Source organism: Monodelphis domestica, chromosome 3 (genome assembly GCF_027887165.1).
Source record: "Monodelphis domestica isolate mMonDom1 chromosome 3, mMonDom1.pri, whole genome shotgun sequence".
NCBI lineage: Eukaryota > Metazoa > Chordata > Mammalia > Didelphimorphia > Didelphidae > Monodelphis > Monodelphis domestica.
The window spans coordinates 425,004,237-425,022,528 of record NC_077229.1 but is presented as its reverse complement, the minus strand read 5'-3'; the positions used below and the strand labels follow the sequence as shown (position 1 = coordinate 425,022,528).

Below are 18,292 nucleotides of genomic sequence, written 5' to 3'. Positions count from 1 at the left end.
AAACCTCATAAAATATAATATTTTTATTATTAGAAATATAAATTTATTTTTTACAGTTTTTACAACCACTAGTTGGATGAGAACTTCTTAATTTTTTTTTTAATATTCTTGGTCTTGGCCTTTTTTTTCCATTTGAATTTCCATTTATTTTTTAATTTAGCCTAGATAATTTCTTTAAGCCACGTTTTTCCTGCCAAGGCTTTTTGCCCACCCCACCTATCCACTCTTGCAAAGCCGTTTCTCCTGATTCAGCTCACTCCTACTGCGAAATTCCAGCAACTTGCCTCTACTCCTACTCTTGCTCCTGCTACTGCTGCCCACTCCTGAGTTGTCCCAGCCGTCCACTCCTGTCCTTCTTGACCCAGATCGTTCATCAGTCCCAGCCCTGGCCCCAGCCTCAGGCCCCAGCAACTCTACTCCTGATCTCCTGCCTCCAACCCAGATGGCTCATCCAACCCCAGGCCACTGGTAGCTGCCATTGTGTCTTCAGAAACATAAACCAACTGGTAAAAACTGGGGATGTTCTTTTCTTAGGCAACAATTAGCCTCCACATGATGGGGGACTTTGGGGGTGGGGGCAAGGAGAAGGAAGAGACACTTCCAAACAGAAGTTGATTACAAGCATGGTGTTTTCTATGAGAGAGCAGTGCATTGCCTATTTCAAACAGCTTCCAGCTTTAGGGTGTTTTTTCATGAGTACACTGATCTTTCAATTATCTTACCTGAGATTCAGGGGAGAAATTCATCTCCCTACAACCCTTTGCCATTTGGGCCTGCCCAGTTTGAGATTCCTAAAGCCCATGTTCTCTCTCGCTATGGGAGATCCTACAGTTCTGACAAAAGGAATCTGAATGGATAGAAAAAGGAACTTTAAAGAGACTGGAGGTGAAATTTTTTAGACTTTTCAGACTCCAATGTTTTATAAAAGCCTCTGTATTTCATTGCATTTTGCTGATTGTTTTGTTTAAGATTTAATTTTGTGGTTTTAAGTTCATACATTAATGCATTCAACACTATTCTGTTACACTGAATCATTTTAATGTACTGTGTTTTAATTACTGTTTTATTCTGTTACCTTTCCCCTATAATTATACTGAAAAAAAATATTATTGAATAAGCCCATATAAAAACGGCTTTTTTTTTCTTCCTATTTTGGCTTTGTTAATTGTCACATAGAGTATGGATGGACCTCATCAAAAACTGCTTACAATTGTATAACAACCTTTGGTAAATTTAATGAGCTAAATATCTCAAATTGATTTTGAGGGGTCTTCAAATATGAAATTTAGATTTTTGTTTTTAACAACTGTGAACATTTTGCCTGCCTCTAATAGGAGGCAAGGTCCATTTTAGTAGCTGAAGTGAAGTACAATTATAATCCCCACCTCCCGATGGGACATTACAGTCTCATTCCAAAGGAGCTGGGAAGTTGATCCCAGGGCATGGTACCCCTGGATGGCTCCCAAAAGAGGGGCATCTCTCATTTGTAACTCCTCAGCTCACTCTACCCATTCACCAGAATGATCTCCAGATTCTTGGTGACATTCTCAGACCCAACATCAACACAACAGAGGTTTGTTTTTTTCTAGATTCTCTGCCACATTTTTGTAATGATGACAGTAATAGCTTTTAAAAAAATATCTCAGCCAAGGTTGAAACATTGCTACACCTGAAAAAGTTGTGAAAAGTATCCATTAGCTTCTAAGATTTTTTTTTTCTTAAATGTCATACAGCAGGTTCATGTAAAATATGATAGTGGGTTTGTTTGCTCTTGTTATTAAATGGGCTCTTATAACTTTGGGGATTCTGATACTTTTGAATGTGAATTACATGTTGTACTATTGTTCTTTATAAAAAACTGTTACTTTGTGTAAATCATTTGCATTTACTCACAGTGGATCATGGTCAGGTTTGAAGAGGAAATGGATCTCATTTTTTGGTGAGAAACTTTTGTATTCTACTTTTTCTTAGTTGACACTGTCAATGATTATAAACTATTTTTGATTTTTAAAACTCTCATTATTTTTTTGCATGTGCGATATACTATTTCAGTTTTTTTTATTTTTTCGCTTCTTTTTGTATTTGAAGCACATGTCACCAGTATTGAGATTTTCTTTAACTTTTTTGATTTTGCAGTAATATAAGTTTAAAATATATTTGCTATGATGTCAATGCATACCTCAAAAGCTTTAGACTATAAAAATTATGCAATGAATTGTTTAAAAAATTATGGGACTTTGCTCAATGATTCTGTCTGATTCCAGGACAAGAGAATACAAAAAGAGCCATTGCACAGTGCCAAAGAAGCACAAAGCTAAACTGCATAGGGCCAATAGAGCACAAGGTCAAAGAAACCAACCAATCCTGATGGGAATGATGAAAATTTTGAGCCATGACAAGAGGACTTGAACTTGTTTGGGCTTTGAGGTTAAGGCTGTATAATATGTGTTAAAGGCAGGTCTTCCTTGTCCCACATTCTACCAAGTATGTCAAATCTGGCTCCTACCTGGCTCCTATAATCTAGTCCCTTTTCTGTCTTTCATGGTGTGGCAAACTATATTGTCCTGGCTACTGGCTGGGTAACTACATAATTGCTTAAATAATTTTAATTGGGTCCTGATTCAAGGACCTGTTATAGATTTATTTTTCTTTTCCTTAGAATTTTTACACATCAGACTTTGATAGTCTACATTTCATCCACAAATTGCTTTCTCTTTTATTTGGATTTTTAAAAAATATTTTTTATTTCTCTTGCCAATTGATTCATACACCTCATAACTCAGCCATGCATCCCTAAGTGATCCCTGTGTTTTTCAATCACCCTCTTCAGGGGGGGTGGGTTGTATAATTATTGTTACTTTAAATTGCAAAGTTTAAATTCCTTTTGAGAGTAATTTTAGGTTAAGAAATATGCTTCCTCTCCAAATCCAGAAAGTGAACTCTTTGGAGAAGGCACCATGAATATGCATCCACAGGCAATACCCTGCACCAGAAGATCCAGAGTGAACTTTGGGATGTGGTGATTTGAACTGTGTGGGGTTGAATGCATTTGTTTTGTATGTATACTCTTATGCCGAAGGGGACTTCCCCCTAATAGGTTTTTTGTCAATGCACCTAACAATTATTGGTTTTGTTCTCTTTTCCTCTTATCCTCAAATTATAGTAATTTCATAGCTGGTATGTTTACAAGACCCACTGGAAAGACTAGTCTTTTGCAGGTCTCAGGGGGAATGTATAAATAGAGATTTTGAACCCTAGAATTCATTCCTTAGAAGTCCTTGGTATTTCCCAGAATTCCATATAATCTCTCCTGAGTCTCCACATTGGTGAGATCATGTTATTGGTATTTAACTGACAGTAACACTTTCTCTCTCTCTCTCTCTCTCTCTCTCTCTCTCTCTCTCTCTCTCTCTCTCTCTCTCTCTCTGTCTGTCTGTCTCTCTCTCTCTCTCTCCTTGTATGATGTAGCATTAGCAGCGATGATGGTAAGGTGGGGAAAATTTGAAAATGGCTAACCAGTCATAGGCACATAATTGTTATTTTGTATCCTCTTTATTCCTATCCTATTTATTATTGATTTTTAATGATACTTAATAAACCTCATAAAATATAATACTTTTATTATTAGAGATATAAATTTAATTTTTATAATCCCTAGTACAGATTAGTATAGATAAAATGTAGCAATAAGAATAGGATAAGATAAGCATATGATTAAGACTATTTTTAGGAAATATAATAATAATAAGTTTAGGTATAGCTTTAGAATTCTATATACATAGAATACTGAGCATATGGGAGAAATTTTTTTTTTATCTCTCCATATGCACTAAGGGGGGAAATTGTAAGGATGATATTAGAAAATAAGTATTGTTTTATTAGTTTAGAGATAAGAAGTACAAGTGGATGACTTGAGAAAAGAATTGGAGTTTGAAGCAAAGCTGAAAGAATGTGTTAATTTCAGATGTGACAGTTAAAACCTTTTTCTATGTCAGTTACTCTCTCTGGCAGTTGGGAGTTGCTCTCTGGCAGTTGGCAGAGACACACACTCTCAGAGGCTCTCTCAGGGATGGAGGAGGTAACATCTTTGCCTCTCTCTGAGGGAAAGATCTGAAGGAGCTCAGTGTTATCCTTTCCCAACTTGGGAAACATTATTGAATATCTATTGTGGTTTTTATAGATTGGTTTATATCTGAGAAGACCAAAAAAAGATCTGATCTTTGGTTTGGACTCTGAGTCTGCTAAGGCACAGAGTCCTAACTGGATTTTTAGTTGAGACTCAACCAACTAGCCTTTGCTATTTTATAATTTGAAGGCAAAGTTAATATTTATAAGGATCATAGCTTTAGTTTTTATTTAGATAGTATAAATTTGGGTTAGTTAGATTAGGAAGGATTAGGGTAGCATGTGAAACACAGGAGAGTGGTTCCTTGTGGATCCAGGGAGTTTATTTGGGTGAATTTAGAATCCCTTAGAATTAGAAATCCTTTATTTATCCTTATATATTTCAATAAATAGTTTATGTTTATAATAAGAGTCTCTTTAGTGTCCTTGCGCCTGGCCTTGAAGGTAAATTCACATTTAAGCTTCACTTCATCACTGAGGATACTTTTGATTACCTCTATCAAAAGTATCTGAAAGTATGGGGCAGTTGGGTGGCTCAGTGAATTGAGAGCTAGGTCTAGAGATGGGAGGTCCTAGGTTCAAATGTTGCCTCACACACTTCCTATATGTGTGACCCTGGGCAAGTCACTTAATCCCCATTGCCTAGCCCTTACTGCTCTTCTGCCTTGGAGCCAATACACATTATTGACTCCAAGGCAGTAGGTAAGGGTTTAAAATAAAATTTTAAAAAAGTATCCAAAAGTATCCAAACAGTTTGAACCTGATTGGTTAGTTAAACAGTTTTGAAAAGTTTTGAACCTATATTGAACAGTTTTTCCATGTAAATTTTATTTTATAACTTGCCAAATTTATTTTTATATCTAGGACCTGAGGGTTTTAAATTCTGTACTGGTGAGCAGTGGGTTATCTCAGATTGTGAGGAAGATTTGAGGTTCCATTCAGTAAGGGGGCCAAGTTCCTTTAGCAAATTATTATTGGCTTTGAGTTCTGACTCAATAGCTTTTATTGCAGATTGGGCATTTTTTTAAATGACAAAACAGGTTAAGTGACTTGTTCAAAGTCACACAACTATCTGAGACTGTATGTAAACTTGGGTCTTCCTGACTTGAGGCCTATACTATATCCATTAGGCACCATCTAGCTGTCTCTTATTTGCTATGCTGATTCATATTCAATAGCTTGCCATCCACTAAAATCCTCAAATCTTTCTTTCACAAACTATGTAGCCATGCCCTCCCCATCTTGTACTTGTGAGAGTTTAAATTTTGATTCACATGTATGACATATTTATATTTATTTAAACATATTTGTCATGTTTAAATTTCATCGTATTAGATTTATCCAGTGTTCTAGCCAGTCAAGAATTTTTTTTTTTTTAGATCTTGACTCTATCAACTCACATAGTATCTTACTCTTCTGGTTTTGTGTCAGCCAATAAATGTGAAAAGTATAGCATATGTGTTTTCCACCAAGTTTTTTATAAAAATGTTGCTGGTGGAGTTGTGAATTGATCCAACCATTCTGGAGGGCAATTTGGAACTATGCCCAAAGGGCGATAAAAGTCTATCTGCCCTTTGATCCAGCCATAGCACTGCTGGGCTTGTACCCCAAAGAGATAATAAGGAAAAAGACTTGTACAAGAATATTCATAGCTGCACTCTTTGTGGTGGCAAAAAAATTGGAAAATGAGGGGATGCCCTTCAATTGGGGAATGGCTAAACAAATTGCGGTCTATGTTGGTGATGGAATACTATTGTGCTAAAAGGAATAATAAAGTGGAGGAATTCCATGGAGACTGGAACAACCTCCAGGAAGTGATGCAGAGCGAAAGGAGCAGAACCAGGAAATCATTATACACAGAGACTGATACACTGTGGTACAATTGAAGGTAATGGACTTCTCCATTAGGGTCAATGCAATGTCCCTGAACAATCTGCAGGGATCTAAAAAATACTATCCACATTCAGAGGATAAACTGTGGGAGTAAAAACACCGATGAAAAGCAACTGCTTGACTACAGGGGCTGAGGGGAAATGACTGAGGAGAGACTCTAAATGAACACTCTAGTGCAAATACCAACAACATGGAAATGGGTTCGAATCAAGAACACATGTGATACCCAGTGGAATCGTGCGTCAGCTATGGGAGAAGTGGTGGGAGGGGGTCAGGGGGAAGAAAAGAAAATGATCAGTTTCCAATGAATAATGTTTGTAAATGACCAAATAAAATAATGTTTAAAAAAAGTATATATAATTTAATATAATTTGGATAGGGGGAAGGAAAGTAATACAGAGGGAAAACATATAAATATTGAATTTTTTAAACATAGAAGGGATGAAGGAAAGGGTGAAATCTGAATTGTTTTACTCACTAAATAATCAATATCTGACTTACACTAGACTAAACCCTAAGTTATTTAAAGGCAAATTCATCAGGGAATCAGTATCTCACAAAGAGTCCTTCGTGAGCCAGAAACAGGAATCCCAGGTGTTACGTCCACAGATGGTTCCTTCCAAGAAGATATTATACTCTTCAACCACTGTCCAGAAGAAGACTGAAGGATGACTCCACACCACAGCCACAAGATATTAAAATGGCCAGTAACTTGATAGATGGGCTTCAAGATGATTCACATACATCTGTCTCCTTTCTCTCTCAGGTCCAGAGTGCTGTTGGAGAAACTGTCTCTTCAACAGTTTGGAACCCTGACCCAGGAGCTTGTAATCCAGGCCTGTCAATATTGCTCTTGCTATAATTACCTTTCTTTGCTACAGTACTATAAGTTAAATCATATGAGTCAGAATTGAAATCATGTAAATAAAAGAGGCAGCATAATGGAAAAGGTTTCAATGGTCTGATTAGTGTGAACCAAGGAGTTAATACCAACACCTTGGTATAGCCCTGTGATGGTGAACCTATGGCATGTGTACCAAAGACGGCATGCAGAGCCCTCTCTGTTGGCAAGTGCTGCCCCTTCCCCCCCAAGTTAGTTACTAGAAAAGCAGAGGGACTTGGGCCAGCTGCTCCCCTCCCCCTCTCCACCATATCTTCCCACCTAGCAGCCCAATGGAAGCACTTCCTCCCTTTCCTGATCAGACTGCTTGGGCCTCTCCCTTCCCTTTCTCCTTCCCCTGTGTGGGATTAGGTGGCCGGGAGGGTAAGGTGGGGGGAATGGGTGTGGCACAGCACTTGGTCTGAGGGAGAGTGGGGCATGCGGTCTCTAAAAGGTTTGCCATCACTGGTATAGGCATCTTTACCACCAGCCTGAGTGGGAGTTATTGAATGGAGAAAAGCAAATATTATAACAATTATCACGAAGAGGAAGAGTTGAGCCTGTAAACTATAGGCCAACCCCCCCCCCCCCTAATTTTGATACCTGGTAAATTCTAGAATGTTTTTGTACAACATTTATAGTTTGAATCCTTAGGAGGATGATGTCACTTTTTATTTTAAATGAATTTTTATTGATATCCTTCCCATCCCTTCCCTCATCCATCCCACATTACAAATATATTTTAAAGAGAAAAAAATCAGCAGAACCCATCAGTATACCATTGGAAAAAAATCAATAGAACTCCCAATATATTGAAAAGCATTTTTAAAATGCCATATTCCAGACCCATGGACCCCTACCTTTGCAAAGGAATAGAGTTGGGGTGTCTTCTCACAGCTCTCCTTTGGGGCCATGCAACCACTTCAGTTTCAAAGGTAGCCTGTGCATCTGTATTCCTAAGATTTATAGATACCAAGTTCTCCCCTGGTGAGTTTATCTTTACTAGCCAGTCAGTAGGCAAGGTAGTTATAAAACATTTCCCCAATAAACCTGGAGCATAGTTCCCCCAAACAGACATACACATAGCACCGGAGGATTGGCCCACACTTAAAGTGCACTGGGAGTGAAGTATGTGGTCTGGGTAACTCATGCCTATGGTACTGCAAGGCCTTCTTTGCTCTCCTTATAGTGTTCTCTTTTTGCTCTCTCCTGGTCAGTCATTCATTCCCCAGTGCTCCAAGGGGTTGCTCTGCTCTTCAGTTCAGCTGTGCCTGATTGCCAGAGCTAATTCTTCTTTGAAGTCGTGTTAGCCCTCTCAAGGAGTTGCCAGGTGTCATGCTCTTTGACCATCAAATCCATCCATCAAAGCTTGGCTCCCAAATGTCTCTCTCTGCACCTGGCTGGATGCAATTATCTCCTGCTGGGTGAGAACCGTCACTGTTAGCTAATGCAGTGGAGGAAGAGACAATGATCTCTATCCTGTTGTTGCTTTTTGGTGGAAGTAAAGGGGTTCACACTCCATAAATATGCTTTCTGCCTCAATGTCCCCAGGGCTAGCAGGCTTTTGGGCTCATGGCTAACTTCTCTTCCAATTCAATAAAACTTTTTGGCTTGATTTCTTAAAGTAACATCAGGGCTAGACCTGCCTCTGTATGTCATTTACACACTAACACCATATCTATACCTTTCTGTGATCACACCAGCAGAGATAGAAGAGGGAAGAAATCAATGACCCTTTCCCTTCAACTATACTCTTAAGGGAATGGTTAGAGAACATCTGAAAAAGAATCAGTGATCACAAAGAATAAGCATACCCTGATCAAGAACAGGTTGTGTTCAATGAAAATTTCACTTTTTTGGTGGTTACTAAATTGTTAAGTCAGGAGAATTCTGTAGCTCAGATTACCTAGATTTGAGTCATCAACTGGCAAAGTCTCTCATGATATTCTTATGGAATGTGGCATGGCCACATCCTTTGGTCTTTTTTTCTCGAGAATTGTTTCCACAATCTTCTTTGCTCTAATTTTCAATATCTCCTTATCCATAGCTTCTCTTGTTGCCCACAAATATACTTTAATTTAGGAACTGTTAAATTTTGGTCTTTGTATCTCTGGAGCCTTTCATAGTGCTTGACACATAGCAGGCATAGAATAAGTTCTTATAGACTGAACACCTGAGATTTCTTGTTTTTGGAATACTCTCTCAAAGCTGAACTTTACAGAGAAGGTACACAGGAGCTGAATATAACAGCAGTGAAGACACACCACTGTAGAGGATGGGCAAAAAAACCTTTCTTTTTGTTGGTCCTTGTGATTTCTATGAAAGGTGAAACCTTCACTTTAAAAGAGACAATGAGGTATCTTAGTGGTTAGTGCTAGGCTAGTCTCAGGAAAAAGAGTTCAAATCCAGTCTCAATTAATAGCTATATAACCCTAGGCAAATCACTTGTTTGCTTCAGTATCCTCAATTGTAAAATGGGGATAGGAATAGCAAATACCTTCCAGAGTTGTGAGGAACTAATGAGCAACAACTACACAGTGCTTAGTACAGTATATAACACACAGTAGTGCTATATAAACATTATTTTTGATGCCACAGAACTCTCATGGGATAATTAATTTTTAAATGATGCAAAAAATAATTATTTTGTACTTTGTGACAAGGTTTTTACTTTATTCTTCCTACTAATAATCAAATGAGCAATATTTTATGAATTTTTGGTCTAAGACTGCATTTTTCTATAGTTTAAGATAAAAATACAACAGAGATAAGTATGTTTGGAAGACATGGAGTCAAAGAAGGAAGTAGGGGAAAAATCAGCATTTCACAGTATGACTTGAAACCAGAAATATCAGATGAATAATATGGTACTTGAGTTATAAATGGGAAATTAAAAATTGTGGGTTGAGGGCAGCTAGGTAGTGCAGTAGATGAGCTCTGGGCCTGTAATCAGGAAGACCCAAGTTGAAATCTGACCTCATTTACTGACTAGCCTGCCACCCTGGGCAAGTCATTTGATTTGTCTCATCTGAAAAATGAGCTGTGTGACCGCGAAAATGTGGGTTTCAAGACTGTGAATTACCAAAACTGTAAAGATAATTTTTAGTGTCTTGATTTAAATAAAAAATAAGTGGCCGCCATAGGAAAAATTCCCAAATATGAAAATACCCAAGTCAGCTGGGTATTATTTTAATTAATACAAATGAAGGAATTAAGGGAAGAGAGTAGAAAGATGAGTTTATAGTAGGAAGGACCTATCTGGCCTAGGCCTGAGCCTTAAGAGAGACTAGTCAGTCTTTACTCACCACAAAAATCATCCTAAAGCAAGCTCCAAACCTCTGAACTCCATCTCCAACTATGAACTCCAACTACCCAAATTCAGTAAGTTCCTTCCTTTTAAAGAAATTTTCTCTTGTGTCACCTCCCCTATATCTTCACATCTACCAATCACAGTAGACTCTTTTCCCAAGATTGCCCATTCTTAGTTCTCACCACTCTTTAGTTTTCACCTTCTCTGGGTAGACTAAAACTTCACACCTCTTTTGTTAAGCTTGCCTTTTGTAAGTTTGCTTGATCTTTTAGTGATTAATTTAACCTTTATAGGTACTGAGCACCCTTTTGTATTAGATCTAAAAATAGACCTAGCTTAGGGTTTTTGCTTCACTATGAGTTGGGGACTTTTCATTGTTCCACCAGGAATTTGCAACTTTATCTTGCCCTAAGGCACTGTCTGAGCAGGGTGGAGTAATTTTAAAAGTTCTCACATTGTTATAGTAGGGGAATTTGCTTAACCAAATCTTTTAAGGTACAGTTTGAGAAGTTTTAAGATTCACAATCCCCCCTGATGATCACTGGGAGACTAGTCTCCCCATTGATCATTTAACACAATCATCTTGTAGTCCTGAATGCACTTCAAACTACAGATGCATACAAAATTCAATTTTCTAAGAAGAAATTGAGAGTAGTTAGGGAGGAATAGAAAAGAAAGCAAAACCAATGTTTTGCTAGGCACATTGACAGAAAGCCAAATTAGGGGCAGACCCTTTTGGCATAAATGTGTACATTTACAATAAATGTTCAATCAAATTTCAATTCAATCAACCATATCCAAAGTTCATTCTTGATCTTCTTGATGTAGTGTAGTTTCTGGCTTCTTTCTGTAACAGTTCATTCTCTGGATTTAGGAGTTTGCAAGCTTCTTCCTTGAAGCTCTTTATCAAACAAAAATCAAAATTTTGGATTTTTATAAAAATACAATCTCAAACAAAAAAATCTTAGATTTTAAATTAAAATACAGCTAGAAAAGGAAATGGCAAACCACTTACAATATCTTTGCCAAGAAAACCCCAAAAGGAGTCACAGAGTCAGACTAAAAACTAAAAAATGCCTGAAATAACACTGAGTTGAAAGGTAAACATGAAAAAATATGACCTTAGATGAGTAGATGAATGTTTCATTTAAATGACAATTTTCTAAAATAAAAGGCATCTGTATTCAGGATCCAACTGAAAGGGCTTAGTGAAACAGTTTATTTTTTCCCCATCACCCTTTCATGTCTCAGCACTACTAATTTATAGTAATTGGAATATGTTACAATCAATGCTTTGGTAAGTATTTCTTAAATTGGAAAAGCATTAAAGAAAAACATTGACCTTAGAATGCTAAAGGAAATACTTAAGGTCAAGTAAATTCTTTATCAGCAACATTGCCTCCTCAACCATATAGCTTAAAAAATTTGCCAAACACTAGAGAATGTAAGAGCAACGAGAATGTGTCAATTTTTTTTAATACAGAATAGACAAGAGTAGAGGAATATAAAAACACAGCTTGCCAGCAAGAAGCTGTTAAAGAAAAATACAAAGCTTTTAAAAGACATTTTATTTAACATGCACAATTTCTGCAACTGAAATTTTGACATACTTTCATTTTTGTCCCACTTACCCCTTATAAAAAAGCAAAAGTTTCAGAATTCTTAAATCCATTTTGCATGGAAGTTTTTCAGAGAAAGCAAATCAATATTTCATAAAGACTACTGGCCTTTCTTGAGTCCACTTATACTTAATTTGAAAACACTGTGGGCTTCTTCTACACACTGACAACTTGGCAAAATTTGTTGGTTACGTTAAAATACTGAAAAGTCTCAGCCAACTTAAAGGACTGGAAATTTTTCTGTAATCGAGTCATCTTTAAAAAAAATTCATTCATTAAAAAAAAAAAAACCTTTACATTCCATCTTAGAATCAGTACTGGTTCTAAGGGAGAAAGGTAGGGGATAGGCGAAGGAGGTTAAGTGACTTGCCCAGGGTCACACAGCTAGGAAGTGTCTGAGCTCAGATTTGAACTCAGGACCTCCTGTCTCTAGGTCGAGCTCTCAATCCACTGAGCCACCCAGCTGCCCCCTGAATCATCTTAATCTGGATGTTTAAATGTTAAGACTCATCTATTTAGTTTATCTGCAGTGTGCTTATTTCAATACTGACTGAAAATAGTTTTTATCAACATCAAAAGATAGAGAACCAAGTACTATTTTTCATAACGAGTGACAGATGTTTCACTGTAACTTTCTAAATTATAAATATGGCAGTATCTGAACATATGCAATATCAGATAACACAAGCACTGCCAATTTTAGTTCTTTGTACCCACTCCTTTAAAAGTCAAATTTCAGGAGGGGAATTTTAATTTAAGCTCTTATAACTGCACTCATATAAAATGGACTCCATCATTGTTCAACAGTGCAGAGAAATTCTCCCATGGCAAAAAAAAAAAGCTCAGAGATCTAAAAAAGACAAAATATAGATAATATCTTATTAATGGAGTGTACTTCTTTCCTTTTTTGTTTTCTGGAGTGTATTTCTTTCTTTTTTTTCCCAAATTCTCACCTTCTGCCTTAGAATCAATACTGCATATTGCTTCCAAGGCAGAAGAATTATAAAGGCCAGGCAATGGGGGTGAAGTGACTTACCCAGGGTCACACAGCTAGGAAGTATCTGAGGCAAGTATCTGAGGCCAGATTTGCCCATCTCTAGGCCTGGCTCTCAATCCACTGAGCCACCCAGCTGCCCCTTGGAGTATATTTCTAAGAAAATAATTTCTCCATATCCTCCTTGGAAACTCTGTGGCAAATGTTATTTATTTTTTTAGTTTAAAATTGCAGTTACCAAATCAGAGCTAATAGAGCACACAGCATTCCCTTTTAATAATCATTACACATGAATCCCGAAACACAGCCAAACTTCGTTCAGAGGAACAGGCCTCATTTCTTAAGGTCTTCAAGTTCAGTGTCATAGGGCAATGCAAATCACGTCAGAAGATGAGAACGATAAATGAAAAAATTAGCTGTTTCCAGCTTACTCCCTCTTTTGCCAAGTAAAAAAATGGCCGTCATATTTGATGAGTCCATTTGTTAAACCAATACAAATGAAATAAATTGTAGTTCGATGTCATTTCAGGAACACTTCTGAATCAACAGCCTCAAGTCAAATGAATTACACTTGTTCTCAGATTAACACCTTAAATTTAAGTGAACTTATAGATTGTAAACACTAAGCATAGCAAAAATAGATGAAGTCATCCTATGTAAAAACATCATTTGAGCTGGTTTTTAAAAAATATTTAAATTGCAGAAAACCATTCACAGTATAGAACTTGAAACTCATACCACACTTTATACTTGAAACATTTTAACCTAAAATTTAAATATATACTTTCCCATTATACTGTAAGTTAACCATCTCTTCATCTGGGGAAAGGAGGTCAAAGAAGCAATCTTTCCCTTATTCTTATATAAGTGCTCTATTTGGCCTACATGACTCTGGGTATCAAATGATAACATTCTTTCACTCTCTGCTATGAAAACATTTCTGACAAACTAACAATGGTTCTGGTTTTCTTCCTTCTCCCAAGAAAGTATGACTATTTCTCAGTTCCTTAAAGAAATTTACATTTCTCCCAGATACAACCCTCACAGAAACCAAAATGTTTTGGTTTTATTTCAGATGTTTCTGTGTTAATATTTTCAGCCAGTGTGCATATTGTTGTAGTCAATTTAGAAAGTTACCAATTATTGAGTAACATGTACACTACTACTAAGAATTAGAACATGGATTTGCAATCATAATCATGCGGCATAAGCAAATCTCTATTGTTAAATAAAAATAAAATTCTCCTTAATTCTGTCATTAGAAGAGATAAGTTTTAATCACTGGTGTTTAGCAGCCTTACAGACAATCATGTTATTTAAAATTTAAGTCCTTTCTTCAACTCACACTCCCAGGTTTTATTTTCCTAGCATTTTCTTGAAAACCAAATTGCCAAAAGGCATCAGCCATTTTGCCCTAAGACAAGAAAACACCAAGCTTACTACCTAATTCAAGATATCTATGATGCCAATCATTAAATATACTCATTTTATTTCTAAAATGTTTAACTATACAGTAAAGATACAGTATTGAATATATTTGCCAAGAACATAAAATCAACTTCCTAATTCATTATTCCAACAATAGCTGGAAGATATTTGTAATTATCATTGTTTAATGCTACATTAATATCTCGAATTATAATTTCACAGGTAGGGGCTTTTTAAAGGCTACTTATTTTAAATGAAGATCAAGGAGAAAAAAAAGTTAAATGCTTTATCTCCAAGCATAAAAAATGCCAAACTGTGGACCTAAATTACTTATTCACAGGAAATAGATTTATAAAGCACAGATTTCTAAGTGGTGAGTAATTAAGGCATCTGTTTACAACTGTTTAAACCAAAACTCCCACACAGCCCTATAATAAAAGAGGGATCAACTGAAAGTTTTCTGAGTTTCCAAAAAACACTTAATCATACTCAGAACTATTCTCAATCTGCCTTTTAACCACTCTCTCCTAAAAGTTATTATATAGTCTTCTATTAGTAAAGCACATGAATGTTTTGGAAAGAATTAAGTAACGTACACATTTGAATATATATATATATATATATATCCATATATATCTCCCACCTGTTGTCACTGCTCAAAACAATTCGGAAACTCTGGAATTACCTCCAAAGCCAGTTTAAAAGAAAGAAAATTAATCTTGTTATTTTATGCTCATATTTAAATTCCTAACCTGTAAAAGACATTACCTATATTAATCACCCATTTTATTTACCAGACTTGTCTCTGAACAATTTTTGGCTATTTCTAAAAATAATTTTTAGTATTAAGACAAACAACCTCTGAAAATAACTCCAAGGAATCCCCAGAACCCGAGAAATGGCAGGACGGTTGGTGGAAGCATATAGATTCCCTAAATGATGATTATGAAGAGGATGATACATTTAGCTTAATAATTTATGACTATATGGTACATTATATTATTAAGTCCTTTACTGTGTCACATCTTCTGTCTCTAAGGAATCATTGGAAATCCAAGAAAATGGAAATATGAACTATGCTTGCTTTAGAATATAACTTCCAACAATGAGCACTTAACTAGTGTTCTGTAAATTCCACACCAACAGAACCTATGTAAAACTAACAAAGAAAAGAGTCTTACAATTTTGGTGTACTTTTCATGTTGTTACTTTTTCTAAGCTTAGCATTAGCTCCCATTTCACTCAACCAATAAAATGTTTTAGAAAATAAAGAGTATGTCCAACTTTTCCTATCTCACATCCTAGTCTGTCAGATTTGTAAAGAGATTTTCAAAGCCCATGGTTAGAATAAAGGAGCTGAATGAAGAATGACATTTTGGATACCAGCAACAATTTTCCTCTAGACTTTGGTTAAGTGTAGATTTGTCTAATTAAAGGGATTTCTTGCTTCAAGTTAGATTTGTTATTCACATCCATAGGAGTGAATCTGAAATAATAATCCTGAAGGAATTGGCTGGGAGAAGATGATTTCTTATAATGGCAGAAGTAACTTTACTTTGGCATTCAGCAGGGAATGGGAGTAAAAATAAATACATATTAAAAAATATATATCTATATATTTAAAACATATCGTGTGGTACACGCTCCAAGTTTGAATGAGAACATTATAGTCAATTGAACTTTTTTTAAAAGCATGAACAATGTAGGTGATATACTGTATCACAAATGATATTTGTGGCTACTTGGGGAACATAAATCAAGCAAACAGAGTAAGACAACAAAACACAGAAAACCTGAAAATCTCAAACATTTTTTCTACTTGGTCTGGAAAAAGGGGGATGGGGGAGACGGGAGGTCCCTGCAACTTAGCAAGTTTTCTTTTAGTAGGAATGCTTCTATTCAACTATTTTGGGAGGTGATTCTGCAAAGTCAGGCCATTCGTATACATCCGGCAGCAAGGAATCATAATTGCATTTCCACATTCTTGATCTAACAAAGCTGCTCTTGTCCTCTGGTTCTGGGTAGCGGAAAGCCATCTTATTGGCATACAGATAATTTGTAACCTGAAAGATAAATAATGTTACTCAGACCATGCAGTTTGCATGTATCAACAAAAAGTAAAGGTAATACACAATAAGTTATTTACATCTGTTGAAAAGTTTGTTTTTTTGTGGTTTCAAATTTAAAACAAAACAAAACAAAGCAATTGTACCTTCGGTTTTATTACCAATTCTAAGGCAGAAGAATGACAAGGTCTAGGCAGTCAGGTTAAGTGACTTGTCCAGGGTCAGGCAGCTAGGAAATGTCTGAGGCCACATTTAAACTCAGGTCCTCCTGTGCCACCTAGCTGCCCCCAGAATTTACTTTTATGTCCCAATTGTCCCTGTCCCAATTGTCCCTTGTTTCCTTCCAGAGGTGTAAAACATTTTAAATTATTACTGTTATACTTTTAAACACCTTGAATAGCAAAGCAAAAAAGTAAAATGCCCAATTAAAAAAAAACCTGTCAGGCAACATAGGAATTATCCCTGAGTAACAGTAAAATAGTTGGAAAAAGCAGGAGACTTGATGTAATAGAATTGGCAGGTCTATTATATGGATGCAAGAAATTGTGCTGGGTGCCAAAGATAGAAGACAAAGATGAAATGGTCTTTGTCCTCAAGGAGCTTCTTGTGTTCTCTGTGGGGAAACAACATGTCTATGAGTAAATACAGACAGAATACACACAAAAAAGTAATTTGGGGGTGTGGAAAGACACTGGCTCTTGGAAGACATAAACAAGGACTCATGCAGGAGATGGTTCTTGGGTTGACTGTTGAGGAATTTTTCAAGGTACAGAAAAGAAAGGAGAGTCTTCCAGCCTGTGCAAAGGCCTGAAAGTAGATAATGGAATGCTGTATAGAGAAAACAGCATATGAGGCTGGAATGTACACTAAAGGAAGGGAAGAAATGGGTCATAAGTCTAGGAAGGTGGCTGGAGCCAGACCATGAAGTACTTAGAAGGGGAATCTATATTTGATACTAGAGGCAAGAGGAACCCTTGGAGGTTTCTGAGCAAAGGTGTGAAATGATGGGCAGCAATATGGGAGCAGAGAGACCAAAGAAAAGGCTATGTGAATAGCCTGGGCAAGTGTGATGAGGGTAGCTAGAGAACCAAGCTGGAGAAAGGAGGTCCTGGGTTCAAATGTGACCTCAGATACTTCATAGCTGAGCGAGATCCTGCACAAGTCACTTAACCTCCATTCCCTAGCCCTTACCACTCAAAGGCTCTGGAAACAATACACAGTAATGATTCCGAGACAGAAACTAAGGGTTAAAAATAAAAAAGGAGTAATAGGACGAGTAGAACACGTACAACACAGATACCAATCTCTAGCATGGCTTCTAAACTTTTTCCTATAAGTGTATCAGAATATGCTCTTATTTGCTCCAAAGCAAACAGAAAAGGCATATTTTTTCCCAGGAGAAAATGATTATAAATTTTTTTTGATAGGTGGCTTTGGCATCTATGTATGTCTCACTGGATATTTCATAATGCTGCTGGTAAAAAACAATTTTGACTTTTTTCCAAAGGTCTCTTTTCTGAACACTTTTACAAACCTGGTTTATTTTGGCTAAGTCTGCAGGTCTTACTCTATGAGGTAACACATGAAAATGCTGTTTCAGTATGTGCTAATGACGCAAATTCTCATAAAACAAAAACTGTTATAAAGAGGAAATATCATCTTTTCGAAGTGTCTAAAGGTTTTACACATTTATCTTTTATTTAGAGAGAAGCTGATACACAAAAATATATTTAAATTAGATTGATTCTGTCATCTTTAAAGCATGATTATGGGGGTATCTGGGTGGCTCAGTGGATTGAGAGCCAGGCCTTGAGACAGGAGATCCTAGGTTCAAATCTGGCCTCAGACACTTCCCAGCTGTGTGACCCTGGGCAAGTCATTTAACCTCCATTGCCTAGCCCTTACCACTCTTCTGCCTTACACATACACAGTATTGATTCCAAGATAGAAAGTAAGGGTTAAAAAAAAAAGCACGAT

The 18,292-nt window shown here is 36.6% G+C and overlaps 1 protein-coding gene across 5 annotated transcripts in view; it reads right to left on the bottom strand.

The window, feature by feature from the left end:
• Positions 1 to 11,761: 11,761 nt before the first annotated feature.
• The window catches only part of ME2 (malic enzyme 2), a 131,834-nt gene continuing 125,303 nt past the window's right edge, over positions 11,762 to 18,292 (bottom strand). For all 5 annotated transcript variants that reach the window (XM_056824430.1, XM_007486719.3, XM_001364356.4 and 2 more), the window contains one exon: positions 11,762 to 16,312. In XM_056824430.1, the coding sequence (XP_056680408.1) occupies positions 16,145 to 16,312 (168 nt within the window). In that variant the 3' untranslated portion in view covers positions 11,762 to 16,144. The remainder of the gene's footprint in view (positions 16,313 to 18,292) is intronic.